The following is a 19,244-nucleotide window of genomic DNA, read 5'->3' on the forward strand; positions in this document are numbered from 1 at the left end:
CCAACACTAGTTTCATTTCCAGCTGTCAGATTTTCCCACTAACCTGGAATGGTTTGAGCATGCCAACAGAATGGACAACAGAAATTAACAGCAACCATTTGTTGATACATCAGCTATGCTGATACTGCTGGAGCAAGGGAAAGAATGATGCTTGGAGGCAGTGCCCAATGAATGAATAACTGTGCTGTCTCTCAGGCTGGCAGCGACCACTGCTTATTCTTCAGCTCAATGAGCGATGGCTGAAGCGGCGGCAAAGATTATGGCTCCCAAGAAGGGGCTGAAGAAAGCAGCCGCCAAGAGGCGGGCCAAGGGCGAGGAGAAGCGTAAGAAGAGCCGCAAGGAGAGCTACAGCATCTACATCTACAAGGTGCTGAAGCAGGTCCATCCAGACACTGGCATCTCTTCCTCGGCCATGAGCGTCATCAACTTGCTCGTCAGTGACAACTTCAAGCGGATTGCCTGCGAGGCTTTCTGCCTTATCCGCTGCAGCAAGCGGCAGGCCTTCTCCTCCCGGGAAATCCAGACCACCGTCCACCTCCTGCTGCCCGGCGAGTTGGCGAAACATGCCATCTCCGAGGGCACCCAGGCAGTCACCAAGTACACCAGCTGCAAATAACAAGTGCCCCTGGACAACGACAGTCAAAAATATACCCCAGGATGGCAGCACAGGCCTTCTCACCAGCTCCTTCAAATCTTTCAAATTCAGTAATCTATGTGAAGAGCAGGCTACCAATGCAAAAGCTCAAGAGATGTGACCTGCTATGCCATGAGATGAATGCCAATTCAGTCCAAGAATGTTACAATAGCAAGACAGCAACCGGCTATCTCACACACTTTGTTGACTCTGAGTAATAAAGTTTTGTTCACCAGATAATTAAGCTCACAACAATTTAGTTCAGAAACTTACTGAAAAGTACAGTGAGGATGTGAGTAGTTATCTCAATCTGAGAACAGAATTATAGTGGTTTCAATGCATTACCTTTTTGTGTCTTTTATGTTTGCTGGCTGTGGTATCTACATTTATGGGCTAGCCTTGCTTCAGACAGAACAATCTACGTTTCACAGAGAGCTTTGTCTTCCGCTGGTACAAAGAATATGGAGCAAAATTTATCCTTGTCAAAACAGGCAATATCAGATTGTCTGCCTGCTATACGCAGCATCTGATGGGAGTGATTCTCCCATCGTGACCTGCAACTTTTCTCGCAGGTCGGGCTGGGAGATGTCTTTTTCCAGGATTTGGTCTACAACCAAGGTCATTGGCTGTAGAGGCAATGACCTGCCTCTCCAGCCTTCTGTGGCAAATAACTCCACAGATTCACCACTCTCTGGCTGAAGAAATTCCTCCTCATCTCCATTTTAAAGGATCGTCCCTTTAGCCTGAGGTTGTGCCAACTGGTCCTAGTTTTTCCTCCTAGTAGAAACATCCTCTCCACGTCCACTTTATCCGGGCCTCGCAGTATCCTATAAGTTTCAATAAGATCCCTGCCTCAACCTTCTAAACTCCAATGAGTACAGATCTAGGGCCCCCAACTGTTCTTCATACAATAAGCTCTTCATTCCAGGGATCATTCTTGTGAACCTCCTCTGGACCCTTTCCAAGGCCAGCACATCCTTCTTTAGATACGGGGCCCAAAACTGCTCACAATATTCCAAATAGGGTCTGACCAGAGCCTTATACAGCCTCAGAACTATATCCCTGCTCTTATATTCTAGCTCTCTTGACATGAATGCTAACATTGCATTTGCCTTCTCAACTGCTGACTGAGCCTGCACATTAATCTTAAGAGAATCTTGAATAAGGATCCCCAAGTTCCTTTGCGCTTCTGATTTCCTTTTTTATTCAAGTTAATTTGGCCTGGTCTAATTTAATCAGGCCTATTCCTATTTTGTCCTTAAAGTCTTAGTAAAAAAATGTTACAGACAAATTATTCACTTTTAGCCACTGAAAACCATACTTCTATGTATCAAATCAGGAAAATGGTTATTGAATCAGTGTAATTGTCAGTGTCCCTATGGTCCCAGTGGTTTAGACAAATAAACTCATCCACCACACCGAAAAAGGTTGAAATAATATTTTAAGAAAGGCCTACTCAGGATACAACTAATGGAAAATCCTTTAGCCGCAATCATTCGCTAGGTCTGAATGAAATGAATTCAAATGTTAATTTTTCAGTAACTTTTCACTTAATTGAAATTGTTCATTTCAGATGTTCAGTGAAGTGGAACAGTAGCTACTGCATGCATGAAGACAATTTATCTGTTTATCCAGATATTCCTAATACCTGTTAATAACATAAAGAGTGCATTAACCTTATGTAACTTGAAAGGTTTGGAGTTGCTATGCTGGCATCTGTGTGTAACCTAAAAATGCTACAAATTATGTTCAGGAATAAAACCGGAATTCTCTGGATTGTAAAAAGACATGTTTGTGTGACATTAGGAAGTTTCTGCATGTCTCCTTTTTTTTTCTGTATGTGGGCTTTCAATAAAGGTGAAGCAAAGTACCAGCATGGAGATCTGAAGCAGTTTACATTATTTGTATAAGGTTAACTACAGTTCTGTGGAGCATAGGATGTTTTGGTAACTTTGGCTTTGTGTTTGTCAATCTGCAGGTAAAAGCTATGATGAACACCCAGCAAGCCAGAAACTTCTGCTGCAGGTAACTATTAATAACAAAACACCATTAACCTGACAGTGCAGACACAAAGAACAGCTTTGCAAACTCTCAATCTGACTTTGCGCTCGAGCAGCCCACCCTGAAGAGATGCCTTTTACGTTGTTCTCGCTGAAGGAAGAAGCGTGAGATCTACACCATTGCCCTGTACAGAAAGAATAAGTGCTTAACAATATGTCAGGCAGAATAAGTGTTCATTGTGCTGTCAAGGTTGCTGATGCAGCTTTCTGATTACTATCTTGTATACCGTAAGAAATCTCACAACACCAGGTTAAAGTTCAACAGGTTTATTTGGAATAATGAGCATTTGGAGCACTGCTCCTTCATCAGATGAGTGGATGAAGGAGCAGCGCTCCGAAAGCTCGTGATTCCAAATAAACCTGTTGGACTTTAACCTTGTGTTGTGAGACTTCTTACTGTGCCCACTCCAGTCCAACACCACCATCTCCACATCATGACTATCTTGTATAGATCTCTTGCCATTGGGCAAGTGCAGAATCTGGAAGATACAGTCAAAAATTAGAGGTTAGCAAACCAATTATGTAACTGAATAAAATCACAGAATTTTGAGCTGCTATAACACACCTACCTCTGTCTGATCTTCCACATCCAGCAGTCAAACCAAAACAAATCTCCGATCACAAACTGACAAGTCCCTTCAGTCAAATGTGAATGTTCTTCAGTGGAGAATGTAGTGCTAACTCAGCAGCCTCTGTCTGGGTCCAAAGGGATCCAACAGGTATACAATAATTGAGTTCCCATCAAGAATGTAGAACACCTGAAGCCCAAGTGAAGCTTCAGCAGTTTCTGACTTTGGTTAGAATCATAGAATCCCTATAGTTCAGAAGGAGACTATTCAGCCCATTGAGTCTGCATTGAGCACAATCCCACCCAGGCCCTATCCCTGTAACCCCATGTATTTACTCAAGATAGATATTTACCTAAGGGTTCCAGGACACTTGCAGGAATTTTCTTCTCTCACCAGTGGCAGGAATCATGCCACTAAATGTGGAATGATGGAAAAAGTCAGTTTATAAGTGGAATTCTGTTCTCCTGACTATGGGGGTTAAAGGTGGGTCGGGTTTCCTGCTGATCTTTCCCAGGAACAATGTTTACATCCATTTGCACTTCATTAAGAAGCCAATTTGTCAGAATTATGTTACCCTTCCAACTTAAAGTGCTCCGCCAGCAAGAGCTTAGAAAAATTTGTATGTAAGTAGCATGCATCCGGCGGGCTTCACTTCATCAGTGATCTCAAATCCACAGATGTTGCTTTCTCCTTCTTGGGACATCACATACCTTCACCTGAGTGCCATTAACAAACTCTGTGCCAAAGCTGGTCAAGGGAAGCAAGCAAAGGCTGAAGTGTGGGAAGGGAGAGGGGAGGGGATCAGGTTGGAAGGGTGGGGTGAAGGCTGAACAAGAAAGGCAAATGTATAGGGGAAGAATGAGGCATGAGTCTGGGGATGGAAGGTGAAAGTCTAGAGAAGGGGTTGGTGCTATTGACAGTGGGATCCCGGGTAGTAAACTTAGGGCAGTGGTGACAAGAAGGGACAGTCAGTCAGAGTGGGGACTTGGGTGGGGTAGGATGGCAGGTCCAGGGTAGAAGTCTGATAGGTGAATGTCTCATTGGGTGAGTCAGTGAGGGGACAAGACAGGTGCCTGGATAATGGGAGACAGTAGGATCAGGGTGGGCATGGGGACAGTACATAGAACATAGAACACTACAGCACAAACAGGCCCTTCGGCCCACAAGTTGCGCCGATCACATCCATACGTACCAAGTCATAGAACTATCTGTAACTCCCAATCCCATTAAATCCCATGTACTCATCCAGAAGTGTTTTAAAAGACCCCAGCGAGTTTGCCTCTACCAGCACCGACGGCAGCCAATTCCACTCACTCACCACCCTCTGAGTGAAAAACTTACCCCAACATCTCCTCTGTACTTGCTTCCCAGCACCTTAAACCTGTGTCCTCTCGTAGCGACCATTTCAGCCCTGGGAAATAGCCTCCGAGAATCCACCCTATCTATTCCTCTCAACATTGTATAAACCTCTATCAGGTCGCCTCTCAATCTTCGTCTCTCCAGGGAGTAGAGACCTAGCTCCCTATCCTGCAGTAGTGGGTGCTGATTCTGTTTGGAGGGAATGGCATGTGGATATGGTTCATTAGACGTTCCAGTATAACAGGAGAAGGTTCAAGGTGACAGAGTGAAGGCAAATGATGATATTGGATGGGTCAAGGGTGATGGTCAGTGACTGCGGGGAGGGTCAAAGTTGCTGGAGCAAGTTTGAAAGTTGAGGCACGTCATGTTTTCCAATTTTACCTTAACGGTGCAATTAGTCAGTCAATGAGTTCCCCGTGGGTGGGGGAAGGGTCTTTTTGGGTGGGTGGAGTGATACTCACTTGTGTTCTCCTCTCTACAGTGAAGTCTATGTTCCTATCTCATGGAACTCAGAACATCAAGATCCAAATATATTGTTGAACTGTTATTCATTCTGTGTCTTTTGTCATTGGCTTCAGTCAGAAGCAGAGACGGAGGGAGGAATGGAGGGATTGAGGAATGGAGGGGGGGCGGTGGTGGATAACTCAAAGGCACATGGCTAATGGAGGGCAGCTAACTCATGAATCCAAAACTCCAACTCCCAGGTGAATGGTCACGGATAGTGAAGACAAGCAGTAAAGGCTTGTCTTGCGCATAGCTCTCATCACCCTGGTCAAAGAACAATGTCTCTAAATAGATTCATGTATGAACAGCAAGAGTACCCATCTCTGGCCCTCCAGCAGATTCTTTATCTGGAAGACATAGGATTGTGATGCTCTGTCTAGACAGACACCAGGTAAAGGGAGTTGCACTGGCCTTCTGACTTTGAGATGAAGGGAAACCTGTAAATGACACGCTGACTAAATGCATCACTTCAATTCATTCACACATTCACTGAGACATCAATGATGCAGGTTGTAGGCAACCCTGCCTTGGTAATGGCTCTTATCCAGATGAGTTTTAATTTGAGTTTATTTATTTGTGTCACAAGTAGGTTTACATTAATACTGCAATGAAGTCACTGTGAAAATCCCTTTGTTGCCACACTCTGGCAGCTGTTCAGGTACACTGAGGGTGAATTTAGCATGGGCAGTGCACCAAACCAGCATGTCTTTTGGACTTTGGGAGGAAACCGGAGCACCTGGGGGAAACCCACGCAGACACAGGGAGAACATGCAGACTCCGCACAGACAGTGACCCAAGCCAGGAATCGAACCTGGTACTGTGGGACACCAGTGCTAACCACCAGTGCCAATGTGCCATCCACTGATGAGACGGAGAACCCGTTACCTTTTTGCACAAGACTGGCAGGAACAAGAGCCTAAGCAACAAGAGGTAGCAGGGCCCCTATAGGTGAAGATGCTGTGGAACATGCATGACTCTAATAGTGAGCATTGGCCTGACCATGGGTATATCACCTGCAGTGAACTCATCTAGAGATGAGTGAAAGGCAATGCGAGAGGCACTAGTGTAAATCCCAGGATGTTTTTGCTCACAACTGCCAGCTTCTTCGCTGTGAATTTGTGGCCACAAGGACTCTGTGGGAGTAACTTCTGGCCTGTGATCAGTGAATGTGTTTCTGGATGCCCTTTAAGTATGGTGTCAGGAGCTTTGACCCCATGAAGTGGGCAATGTCCTGCCTGCCCCTGCCATGAGTTTATGTGTTTATTTATTAGTGACACATGTAGGCTTACATTAACACTGCCATGAAATTACTGTGAAAATCCTCTCGTCGCCACACTCCGGCACCAGTTCAGGTACACTGAGAGAAAATTTAACATGGCCAATGCACCTAACCAGCACATCTTTCAGACTGTGGGAGGAAACTGGAGCACCCGGAGGAAACCCACGCAGACACTGGAAGAATGTCTGTGTGGAGTTTTACACAGTCACCTAAGCTGGGAATCGAACCCAGATCCCTGCTGATTTGCTGAGCTCCTCGTGGATGCATAGCTAATAAGCTGAAAAAAGAAATTTTGTATGTTCAGCACTGTGCCACCCAGCAGGAATCATGCCAACTTTCCCAACTGCCATTGCCAGACTTTCTAGAATGGAAAATTCCACCTACCACACCTCTCCCAAGGTCTCACAATGTAGGGGGCAACCTATTTGAAAATTGGGGGCAAGCAGCCAGCGACTTTCTGTCCATTTGAAATATTTGTATGTCAATTAAATTTCACAACTATTCAGCATCATTATGATTTTGTTCTGATTGGCTGCTCAATTATACCAGCCATGCATTATGGGTAAACTTGAGTTACCCTCTAATTGGTTTAAAAGAATGAATAAAAACTTATTTAATCCACAGAGCAAACGAGCTCCTGAATCTTTTCAGCCTTAATAATGTCCTTTTTTGAACCTTAACATTTCTCAGTATAAAGGTGTGAAAAATTATCTGATTAAAAATGTTTTAATGTACCTGATTATTCTGAAACAAACAGCTAAATATCACACAGCAGTTCATTATTAACCAAGGCTTCTTATAATGTGACTTTGAAATGTCAAATTACACCTGAATTCTGGTAACTAGTTACTGAATTTGCTCTGTAGGTTTAACCAATGCAAACATGTGTGACAAGAACTGATGTAACTTGCAGTACAATTTTGATTTGAAAGGGTAACTGATGGTCTGCTAATGATTAGTTTGTAAGTGGCAATTAGTTGCATTGCATTGTAGTGAGCAATTTGCCATTCTAATCAAATTTGTTTTTTTTAGGTACCAACTAACTCAAATTAACTTAAGGACAAATTAAAAGGGGCAGCTTCAAATTTGGTACATTTGACATTCTTTTAATTTCCTGAACCATAAAAATATAGCTGTATGCCACATATATTTTATATAAAATCAGCTTGCAATAAGTAAAAGAGTGGGTTCATGCTAAAAGTTAATTCAACTGGAAATTGCTTAAGGTTTCATTTCCCTAGAAGCCATACTAATGGACTAATTACTCTAAGCCTGAAAAGGGACCCATGAAGAGAGAGGCCCAGTGGGAGAGCAACTGTTAGATACTCAAAACAAACAACCATAGTTCAAAGCTATTCATTTAACCCCTGTTTAGTTATGATGTTTGCTGAAGTATGTGAGTTTTTTAGTGTATAGAAGTTGAATAATGACTCAGTTTAGTGAACATCACCATGGTTCAACAACCTGAATAAAAGGAACAAGAACAATTGAACTGAACAGCCATTTTGAAAAGCTCATGAACATGTCTCAGCTACTGTCTTCAACTGAAAATAACGAAAGTTTGATTCTGGAGATGGAGTGTCACTGAGAAGAGGAAGCTAGTCAAGGAGAACAAATTGAGATGTGATAAGGAAAAAAATGAGGTCAGATTAATTGATCAATTGGCCAGAAGGTGCACAAAAGCCTTCAGAAGCTAATGCAGTGGATGACAGGTAGGATTTTTAACCTAATTTTTGTACAAAAAACTTGATGTTTTAGAGGATATAAAGTAAATTTTTATAGGGTTTAAGACCTTGTCAATAACTTATATAGCTGTTTAAAATATAATTGTTGGATCACAGGAGAGGAAACCACAATGCAAAAGATAATCTCCACTATTAAAAGCTAATTGCAAATAATAGTCACTGTTGCTTTATTCTTGAGCATCTTTCTGTTCATGGATGCTGATGGCTTGCTACAAACAACCAATCTTTTTATATTTGAATTTTTAATTATATGGAGAGTACAATGGTGCTATCAAGAGGTGGGTAGAATGGGTGTCCTTTCTTGCAACTTACTTTGCTACATTTTCTTGCTTGTAATCCACGAATACTTGATGTTTTCTGTAAAGTATACTTCTCTGTAATCTTTTGAAAACTTGTTATAATCCTAGGAGGTACTCTGATATTTTATTTGTTCAAATGCTTAATGGCTTGTACCAAATCAATCACTCATCTGTTAAATAGATGTCACCTCTGCTAAGATAGTGGAGCGAGGAATTTGAAATGAAGGATTCATAAGATTGTCATTCATAATTTCACATATGAAGAATAATGATTGTTTAGGAGTAACATTACTGCTTTGGAAGGAACGTGTGCCCATTGTACTCAGTCTAACTGAAGTGTTGATCATCTCCCTTCTGGAGGTGGAAGGATTGTCCTCCTGAAGGATCATCCAGACCTGAAACGTCAGCTCTGTTTTCTTTTGCCAATGCTGTCAGACCTGCTATGTATTCATAGCAATATGATATGAAGAATAACGTATTATTCTTCATACATTCAATAATATTATGATCAATATTTGCAAATTACTACTAATTATGGCTTAATGCTCATCACAAAATCCAAAATAGCCCAGTCCTTTGTTTGTGAGCACAAATGGTGATGTGAATGCAAAATCTCGTGAGAATTGGGAAATGAGATTCTTGCAGGTGAGATCTTGTTTTCCAAATTTCTCCTTGCTGGTGATGTAACAAGGTTTCCATCCAGCCGGAAACTGCATCCCAATGCATTTTAATCAATTATAATATAATTAAAGTGCTTCCTTGCCATATGTTGCGTCCACGTTTAGAACTCCACCTCCCTCCACACTTTGCAGATGTAATGTTACATTGGTAAGGTTTGCAACTGGCATGTAGAAATGTGAAGCAGATGAAGGGACCGCATATCAGGAGGCAAATAAGTAAGTATAACCCCCAGGGGGGAGAGAGTATGAAGGGGTACTGGCCGCCTGGAAATGCCAATGGGGCTGCTGAGGGGAGCTCCATTGGATGGAGGATTCCCCTTAAGTGGGGGTGGGGTGGCGGGGCGCAGCGGCGGCAGCATGAGAGAGAGGAAGGAGGAGAGCGTTTAGTGCTGATCAGGGCACCCTGAGTTCTGTCAAGCTGGCCTTACTGACTCAATCAGGCCCACCCCAACCAGCATTAATGGCATCAGAGACACCTACAGCACTTTTTTTACACTCAAGTGCTACATTATCTGTTGAGAAAAGCTTTTTCTTTCTTGAGTCATCACTTGGAGTAAATATTGGAAAATTTCACCTGTATTACTCAAGAAAACTGTCCAGGATAATTCCACTGTCTTTCCTGCTTGAACTGTTCTGCTTCCCCCAGTCTACATGAAACTTATAATCTCACATTAAAACATTTTTCTTTTTGTTTAATATTTTTCTGATTTTTTTTTTGCATTTACACCCATGTCACCACCATTGGTTTGTGGAGCTGGGAATTCTTTCATCTCTGTGTACCCAACACTGGAGTGAAAATCTGGGGCCATGATTGACAAATTTATTGGAGTTTCTGAGGGTGAAATGAATGATGTAAATAAAAGGAAATCAATGGACAGGAAACAAACAATAGAGATAATCTCTCTGCCACTGATGAACAGTGTGTACCATCTACAAGATGCACTGTAGGAACTCTCCAAGGTTTCTTAGGCAGCACCATCCAAACCAATGACCACTACCATCTGGAAGGACGAGCAGCAGATATCTGGGAATGCCACCAATTGGAAGTTCCCACAAAGCCACTTGTCATCCTGGTTTGGAAATATATCAGCATTCCTTCATTGTTGCTGGGTCAAAATACTGGAATTCCTTCCTCATAGCAATGTGGGTGTATGTACAGCTCAGGGACTGCACGGTTCAAGAAGGCATCTCCACCACCACCTTCTGAAGGGCAATGAGTGATGGACAATAAATGCAGGCCTAGGCAGTGACAAGCATATCCCATTAAATGGATAAAAAACAAATAGGATGTTTTCATTTGGCAGACTACAACCAGAAGAGTGCTTTTGGGATCAGATCTGGGGCCTTCAACTATCTGCAATCTATAGTCACAACTTGGTAAAGAGACCTTGAACAATCCATCCAAGTTTGTGAATGATATGAAGCTAGGTGGGAATATAAGGACACAGTGAGATTGTAACAAGATACAGACAGGCTAAGTGAATCGATAACAAGTTGGCAGGTGGAGTATAGTGTGCAGAAGTGTGAGGTTTGGTAAGAACAGAAAAGCAGGTTTTCTTTTTAAAAGGTGTGAAGCTTTCAATATTGGTGTTTAGCAACACTTGGATGAACTTGTGCAAGAAATGTAGAAAGTTAGCTTGCAAATAAACAATTGAGAAGATAAATGGCACAAACAAACTCACATACTTCAGCATGCATCTTAACTAAACAGGGTTAAATGAAAAGCTTGGAATAGCTTTGAACTATGGTTGTTTGTTTTAAGTATCTAATAGTTGCTCTCCCAGCGGGCTTCTCTCTTCATGGGTCCCTTTTCAGGCCTAGAGTAATTAGCCCATTAGCATGGTTTCTAGGGAAATGAAACCTTAAGCAATTTCCAGTTGAATTAACTTATAGCATGAACCCAATCCTTTACTTTGAGCTGATTTTATATACCACGTGTGGCATTCAGCTACATTTTTATGGTTCAGGATCTTGGCAGAGTAGGCATGGAGAGGTTTGGGAAACTAGAAGATGGAGTGTCACGTTGATATGTCTTGTGTAAAGTGGAGTATTAATCTTGAATTTCATTGGCTGATATGTGTAAAACTGCCTTTAAACGGCAACCTGTGAAGCAAAGAAACAGATTTAAATGATGGAAGGAAGTCACCTGACCTACAGATTGGCCAAGTCTGGAAACTTCCAAATGTGAATTTGCCAAAAGACATGGCTAAAGGCAGCTCCCCAAATGAACGATACACCTGCTATTGGCTGAACTCACTGTGAAACACAAGAACAATTGACATTCCTGAACTAGACCTCCTGATGACAGAAATACCAGGAACAAGGAAGAACTAAAGCCTTGAACTAGTACAGTCCATGTTTTCAGATACACCCACAGTGCTCTTAGGGAGGAAGTGCCAGGATCTTGTCCCAGCAACAGTGAAGGAACAGTGATATATTTCCAAGTCATGATGGTTAATGGTTTGGAGCAGAACTTGCAAGTGGTAATGTTCCTATGCTACTGTGACCCTTGTCCATTTAGATGGTAACTGTCATGGGTCTGAAAGTGCTATTGATGGATTCTCGGTAACTTGCTGCAGTGCATTTTGAAAATGGTACACACAGCTTTCACTGTGCCTTGGTGAAAGGAGTGAATGTGGAAGAGGTGCCAATTCTCTTTCCTGGATGGTGTCAAGCTTCTTGAAATTTGTTGGAGCTGCACTCATCCAGGCAAATGGAGAGTATTTGATCAAAAAGTGAGAATGTGGATGATTCACCTGCTGACTTGTGTCTTGTCAATAGTTGACAGGTTTTGGGGTGATTACTCTTGCATAATTCCTAGCCTCTGACCTGCTCTAATAGCCTTAATATTTATAGCTGGTTCAATTTCTAGTCAATGATAACCCCCCCCGGGTTGATAGTAGGGTTTCAGGCATAGTAATGTCAAGGGGTGATGGTTAGATCCCCTCTTGTTGGAGATGACCATTGCCTAGCACTTGAGTGGCAAGTAACACTTGTACCAGACATCAGGTCAAGCTTGAATATTGTCCAGCTCTTGTCCACTGGGCACAGGTTGCTTCATTAATGGTGCTGGACATTGTGCTATCATCCACATTCTCACCTCTGACCTTGTGATTGAGGGGAAGGTTGTTGATGAATCTGCTACAGACAGTTGAGCCAAAGAGGAACTCCTGTAGTGATGTCCTGGAGCTGAGATGATTGACCTTCAGCCACCACAGCCACCTTCCTTTTGTGCTAGGTATCACACCAAGTGTGGAGCTTTCCCCCGAGTTCTCATTGACTTATGTTTTGTTAGGGTTCTTTGATGCTATACTCAGTCACTATGGATTTCAGCACTTTTGGGTTATATTTGGACTAAGTCTGTAATGAGTCCAGGAGCTGAGTGGCCATGTGTTAACCCCAAACTGAGCATCAGTGACTGAGTAAGTGCTGTGTGATAGCCCTGACATCTTCCATCAGTTTATTGATGATTGAGATTAGAATGATGGGGTGATAATTGCTGGATTGGATCTGTCCTGTTTCATGTGTATAGGACATACCTGGGCAATTTTCCACATTGCCAGGTAGATGCCAGTGTTATAGCTATAGTGAAACAGCTTTTCATTGCGTGGCTAGTTCTGGAGCATGTCTTCAGGGCCTTTGCAGTATCATAGAACATAGAACATAGAACATTACAGCGCAGAACAGGCCCTTCGGCCCACGATGTTGCGCTGACCAGTTACAAAAACAATGACCCACTAGCCTATACCAATCCCTTTTCGTCCATAAACCTATCCATAGATCTCTTAAACGCCCCCAAACTAGACGCATTTACAACTGCAGCAGGCAGGGCATTCCAATCCCTCACCACCCGCTGGGTAAAGAACCTACCCCTGACATCCGTCCTGTAGCTACCCCCCCTTAATTTAAAGCCATGCCCCCTCGTGCTAGCTTTCTCCATCCGAGGAAAAAGGCTATCACTATCCACCCTATCTAAACCTCTAATCATCTTATATGTTTCAATAAGATCCCCTCTTAGCCGCCTTCTTTCCAACGAAAACAACCCTAAATCCCTCAGTCTCTCCTCATAGGACCTCCCCACCATACCAGGCAACATCCTAGTAAACCTCCTCTGCACCCTCTCCAACGCCTCCACATCCTTCTTGTAATGCGGGGACCAGAACTGCACACAGTACTCCAAGTGCGGCCGCACTAGAGTAGTGTACAGTTGCAACATTACACTGCGACTCCTAAATTCAATCCCCCTACCAATAAACGCCAAGACACCGTACGCCTTCTTGACAACCTTATCTACTTGATTCCCAACTTTCAGGGATCTATGTACACACACACCTAGATCCCTCTGTTCATCCACACTATTCAAAGTCCTCCCGTTAGCCCTATACTCGACACATCTGTTGCTCCTACCAAAGTGAATTACCTCACACTTCTCCGCATTAAATTCCATCCGCCACCTCTCGGCCCAGCTCTGCAACCTATCTAAGTCTCCCTGCAGACTATGACACCCTTCCTCACAATCTACCACACCTCCAACTTTGGTGTCATCAGCAAATTTACTAATCCACCCAACTATACCCTCATCCAGATCATTAATAATTATCCAGTATCTTCAGCCAACAACTGTTTCAAAATGAGAATTATTAAGCCCTGAACATCATCAAATTATGCTTTATTTAGAATATCTTTAATTTCACAAGAAGATAGTGCCTGATGGAGATTTGTATTAAAATGATATTTTCTGAGCTAACACTTGGATATTTTTTGTTGACTCTTGAATATTTTGTGCACATCTCAATCAAAAATTCAAACTAGAACTCCTTATTTTGTTACTAAGGAACACCAGTTCTGGTTTTCTCCTGAGAAGAATGTACTTCGATCACAATATTGGGGAAATTTCAATTAGCATCCATAGTATTATTATTTCAATCTTTTTCCACATATTGAATACTTTCAGGCTATTTTTAAGTTAATGATTCTGCATACACATTGAACCAGTTTTTACTACCAATCGCAGCAGCTTTGTCCCTGGAGGGATATCATTTAACTTGGTGTCTGTCAAGGCTGATATTCTGAGCACAAAAACTTATGGCCTGCTTTTTATTTATGGTGGTAAACAGCAACCTCTAGGGATCTTTTCTGGGTACTGCGATGCTTCTAAGCCAGAAATGACCAAATCTGTTTAATATGATGGATTCTAATGTTTGTGTGATCAAAGCTGCTTAATATTAATCGATGATGGAGGCAGAGTTGAACAATTACAGCATAGATGGCATAGAAATAATTCAATGCGGCATGTCTGTATGTTAACTAGTGTAAAGTGTCTACTTCCAACCAGAAGATTATGAATTCAAATATCAGTCCTGTCAGGTAACCGATTGCTTTTCCCCTGTTTTAGATTAATCATTATTGACTAATTGTTGCCAATAGATCTTTATTCATGATTAGTTGTAGAAGATTGAATCAGTGATAAATGTATGGATTAATGTTATTTTAATTCTTCATTTTGTGACAAAACCTATTGAGTGATCTGCCAGCCAACATAAGGTCACAAATTAGTTATAGCTGAAATATTTACAAGTTACAGCATTGATCGATTCATGATGAATGTCTTGTATTGAAATGTTCACTTTTTTTTGTGCCAGTTCAGTGTTTTGATTTTAATTAATGCTACATTATTTGGTTGACCAATGTGCTAATATTTTCATGATGTGGAGATGCCAGCGTTGGACTGGAGCAGACACAGTAACTAGTCTCACGACACCATGTTTGAAATCCAACAAGTTTATTTGGTAGTACAAGCTCTAGGAGCGCTGCCCCTTCATCCGGGGATGGAGAGACTTCTTGCTCTGCTATTTTAAGTTGATGTATTGAAGAAATGCAAGTGGTGTATTCCCATAAATACTTACACCTGAGCTTTCATGACCCTTTTTTTATATACTAATTCAAAAGTTAAATCATTCAAAGCAATGCCTGCCTACAAACTTGGCCTTCTGTCCATTGCCCCTGTTCAGGGTGCTTTGTCACATTGCACCTAGCTCAATTGAGAAAATTTTGTGTTTGGGATATACAAATGGGTTTGAGTGGAAAACTGGCCTCAACTTCACCTCAGCAATATCAACTCAGTGCTGAGCATGTTTCGGGCTCATTATTCTGATTGCACCTTTGGTAAGAATCCAAGACAATAATGTCTAACTTAATATTGGATAAGGAAGTGCTCTCCAAACTCCTTGAGACTTGCATTTACTCTTGAAAACCCTCTGAAAATAGGCTTGAATATGTCTGCCTGAGTAAATAGTATAATGTCAATCCATTCGCTGCAGTCAAAGCTGTTTAGGATGTGAGGAACAGGTTTAACTTTTAAGTTCACCCCTCCAAATTTGTGAATGATTGATTGCAGGGCACTGGAGCACAATCCAAAATTTTGGAACATAAAAAAACGTTTTAAATTATTTCTTCAGCTGCTCCGTCTATTGCTGCAGTGACCATTGGTCTCAAGTAGGATATTTCCCATCACAACTTCCCATTCCACCTTACCAACCCATGAAAGGCTCCCTGATGTAGGTGCCAAACCCCCAGAGTCCAAAGCATTAGGTCAACATGAATGATTTCCAGATATTAACTGGAGACAGTTGTACTGCTGTGAGATAAGCATAATTCCCAACAAAGTAGTAGCTGCCATTTGAGGGGAAAGTCCTACTTGTTATATGAGTTGGATACTGTAAACTTGTGAATGACTCCAACCTGTCCACCTTTTGAAAGGCAAACTAAATGTAAATCAACAATTATTTTAATTGTCAAATGAATGAGCAGTGTAATATCTCTCAAATCCCTCCACACTTCGAGTTAATTTCAACATCATTTCCTGCAGTAAAATAATAATACGTCTCACTATGCCCTCTAAGTGGACTGCCCTTTCTCTGGTTCAAACACGTTCTATGTTAAGGAAGTTTTGGCTGCTGTTTGTATGCTCAGTTGATCTCTTAGCTGCTAAGAGATAAAGTTGGGGCATGCAGCCATACTTAGGAATAAGTTTAGGAAACATTTATTCTCTCAAAGGGTTGTGAATTTTGGAAATTGGCTCAGCCAGAGGGCTGTGGAAGCTCAACCACTGAGTGTATTCAAGATTGAGATCAATAGATTTATGGATTCTAAGGGGTATGAGGATAAGATGGGAAGTTGGACTGTAGAGAGAAGTTTAGCCATGACTTTATAAATGGCGGAATAGGCACAAGAGCCACATGGTCTATTCCTGTTGCTATGTTGATGCGTTATAAGCTGTGCGTCCTACAATATTCTCTAGCCTAACTGAAGGCATTGGTTTAGTCTATGACACTCTCCCCAGGCAAAGAACTAACCAGCTAATCTGTCAATTACACTATAGTCACTGATGACCCAAATCAGACAACATTATGCTGAGTTCAGTCACCTCCCACAAAATAGCATGCCAGAATGGTGAGTACAATTCTTCATGTTGTCCCACAACTCTAAGGACAACAATTCAATGGATTGCATATTAATTTAGAAACATTAGGGATGAAGGAGGGATGCGTATGTCAATTTTTTTCCTTAAATCCTTCTTCCTCTAAAGTTAGACCCTAAATCTGATTTAATATCAAAAACATATTAAAGCCTGAGTCAAAAATTTCTTTGCCTTAATATAATTATTTTAACATAAATTAAACTACTTCCATAGCCTGGGGCATGACACCTCACATGGTGAACATCTGTATGATTAAAATGCAGAGTGGGAAGAAATTCCAGAATATATCATAGCCTGTTGTGTGGAATGGTGAAAATCAGGAAGCGAAACAAGAACAAGTCAAAACATCTGACTCCTTTATCCAGTGAATTTTATGGACTGCTTCAGATTTTTTTTTTGGGGGGGGGGGGGGCGTGGGGAAGAAACATTTCATACTGAAACCAAATAGAAAAGTTTGATCAAACAACACCTATGAAGATTTTAAAAGATCACCAAAAATACTTGTGGCGTAGTTTCCTTCTAGAGCGATTAGAAACTTGCTAAGTGTATTGCTGCAGTTAAATGCAATGAGCAGGAATGTTCTTAATAAATCAAATCCATTAAGAACTTGGCATCTTATAAAAAGGTTCAGAGAATTTAACAATTGTAGTTCAGTGTGTGCACACAGCTCTGGTTTTAATTGTGATTTCGCCTTCTGCGTATAAGCAAAAAAATTAGGCTGCTCAACCCTTACAATCAGATAATTGCTGATCTGATTGTAATTTTGACTCCACATTCCTACCTACCCCTGATAACCTTTCACTCCCTTGTTAATCAAGAATTTATCTAGCTTAGCCTTAAAAATATTCAAAGCCATTGCTTCCACTGCCTGGTAAGGGTGAGTTCCAGAGACCTCTCAATGATCCCTAGTTCTAAATTCTCCAAAAAGAGAACATGTCCTTTCCACGTGCATCCTCAAATCCCTCAGGATCTTCAAGGTTTGATCAAGTTGCCGCTGACGCTTCTAAACTCTTTGGATACAAACCTAACCTCTCCAACCTTTCCTCATTAGACAACCCACCCATTCCTGGTATTAGTGAAGTAAACCTTCTCCGAACTGCTTTTAACATAACACCTTCCCTTAAATAAGGACACTAATGTTGTACATATTACTCCAGATGTGGTGTCACCAATACTCTGTACAATTGAAATATAACCTCCCTACTTTTGTTTAATTCCTTTCACAATAAATGATATTCTAATAGTTTTCCTAATTACTTGATGTATCTCTACCTTTTGTGATTCTTGCACTAAAACAACCAGATCCCTTTGCAATCTCTCACCATTAAGATAATAAGCTTTTTTAATTATTCCAATCAAAATGGACAATTTCATCCACTCAAAGAAGAAAGAAAATTACAGCATAGGAACAGGCCCTTCGACCCTCCAAGCCTGCACTGGCCATGCTGCCCGATTGAACTAAAACCCCCTACCCTTCTGGGGATCATACTCCTTTATTTCCATCCTATTCATGTATATGGCCAGATATCCCTTAAAAGTCACTATCGTATCTGCTTCCATTACCTCCCCAGCAGCAAGTTCCAGGCACCCACCACCCTCTGAGTAAAAAAAAATCTTGCCTTGTACATCTTGTATTAGAAATAGCAAAGCCCTCCGCACTGATCCCTGAGGAATGCCACTTGTCACAACCCTCCATTCATAAACACATCCTTCCATGGCTCTGATTAGCAACCACACCCTGACTGTTCTTTTTGAGTCTTACTGGCCCTAGTCTCTGGTTCCTTTTCAGTTTATTCATCTTTGCTTTGGTTTCCATCCCCCTGCCAAACTAGTATGAATTCTCCCATGTAACACTAGCAAATCTCCCAGCCAGAATATTTGTGCCCTTCCAGTTTAGACGTAACCCATCCTTGTACAGGTTCCACCTGCCCTGGAAGAGATTCCAATGAGCAAGATATCGGAAACCCTCCCTCCTACACCAGCTGTTTAGCCACATGTTCAGCTGTACTATCTTCCTATTTCTAACCTCACTGACACACAGCACAAGGAGCAATCCTGAGATTACAACCTTAGAGATCCTGCTTTTTAACTTTCTACCTACCTCCCTAAACTGCTGCTGCAAGACCTCGTCACTCTTGTTACCTATGTCATTAGTACCAGTGCGTACCACGACCACGGGCTGTTCACCCTCTTCCTTCAGAATGCTTTCTGCCCATTCAGAGACATCCTGGACCCTGGCACCAGGGAGACAACATACCATCCTGGAGTCTTTTCACATCCATAGTAGTGCCAATCTGCACCTCTAACTGTAGAGTCCCCTACAACTATTGCTCTAGTTCTCTTTGTCCCTCTCTGCTTAACAGAGCCAGCCATGGTGCTACTGCTCTGACTGCTGTTGTTATTGCCTGATAGACCATCCCCCCAGCAGTATCCACAAAAATATACTTGTTGGGGGGCTGGGGAGGCGGGGGGGGAACAACCACTCACTCAACCTATGCATGTCCCTTTGTAGCCTCCTTATGCGCTCCTCACCATTTGCTTTCCAACTTATCTTTGTGTTTTCAGCAAATTTTGCAATCATACCTTCAGTCTTTTCATCCAAGTCATTTATATAAATTGCAAAATTTGAGACCCC

General features: G+C 41.8%; 1 protein-coding gene across 1 annotated transcript; it reads left to right on the top strand.

Moving 5' to 3' along the window:
- Positions 1–235: 235 nt before the first annotated feature.
- LOC145345432 (histone H2B 7-like) lies at positions 236–616 on the top strand. The gene has a single exon (XM_080193246.1). The coding sequence runs from the start codon at positions 236–238 to the stop codon at positions 614–616; it is 381 nt and encodes a 126-aa protein (XP_080049372.1).
- The last annotated feature ends 18,628 nt before the right edge of the window (positions 617–19,244 follow it).

This window comes from Carcharhinus amblyrhynchos, chromosome 7, assembly GCF_965287045.1.
Source record: "Carcharhinus amblyrhynchos chromosome 7, sCarAmb.v2.hapA, whole genome shotgun sequence".
Taxonomy (NCBI): Eukaryota; Metazoa; Chordata; class Chondrichthyes; order Carcharhiniformes; family Carcharhinidae; genus Carcharhinus; species Carcharhinus amblyrhynchos.

Bases quoted from the DNA above. Each gene is read 5' to 3' on its own strand.
- LOC145345432 (XM_080193246.1), top strand. From the start codon at position 236: ATGGCTGAAGCGGCGGCAAAGATTATGGCTCCCAAGAAGGGGCTGAAG.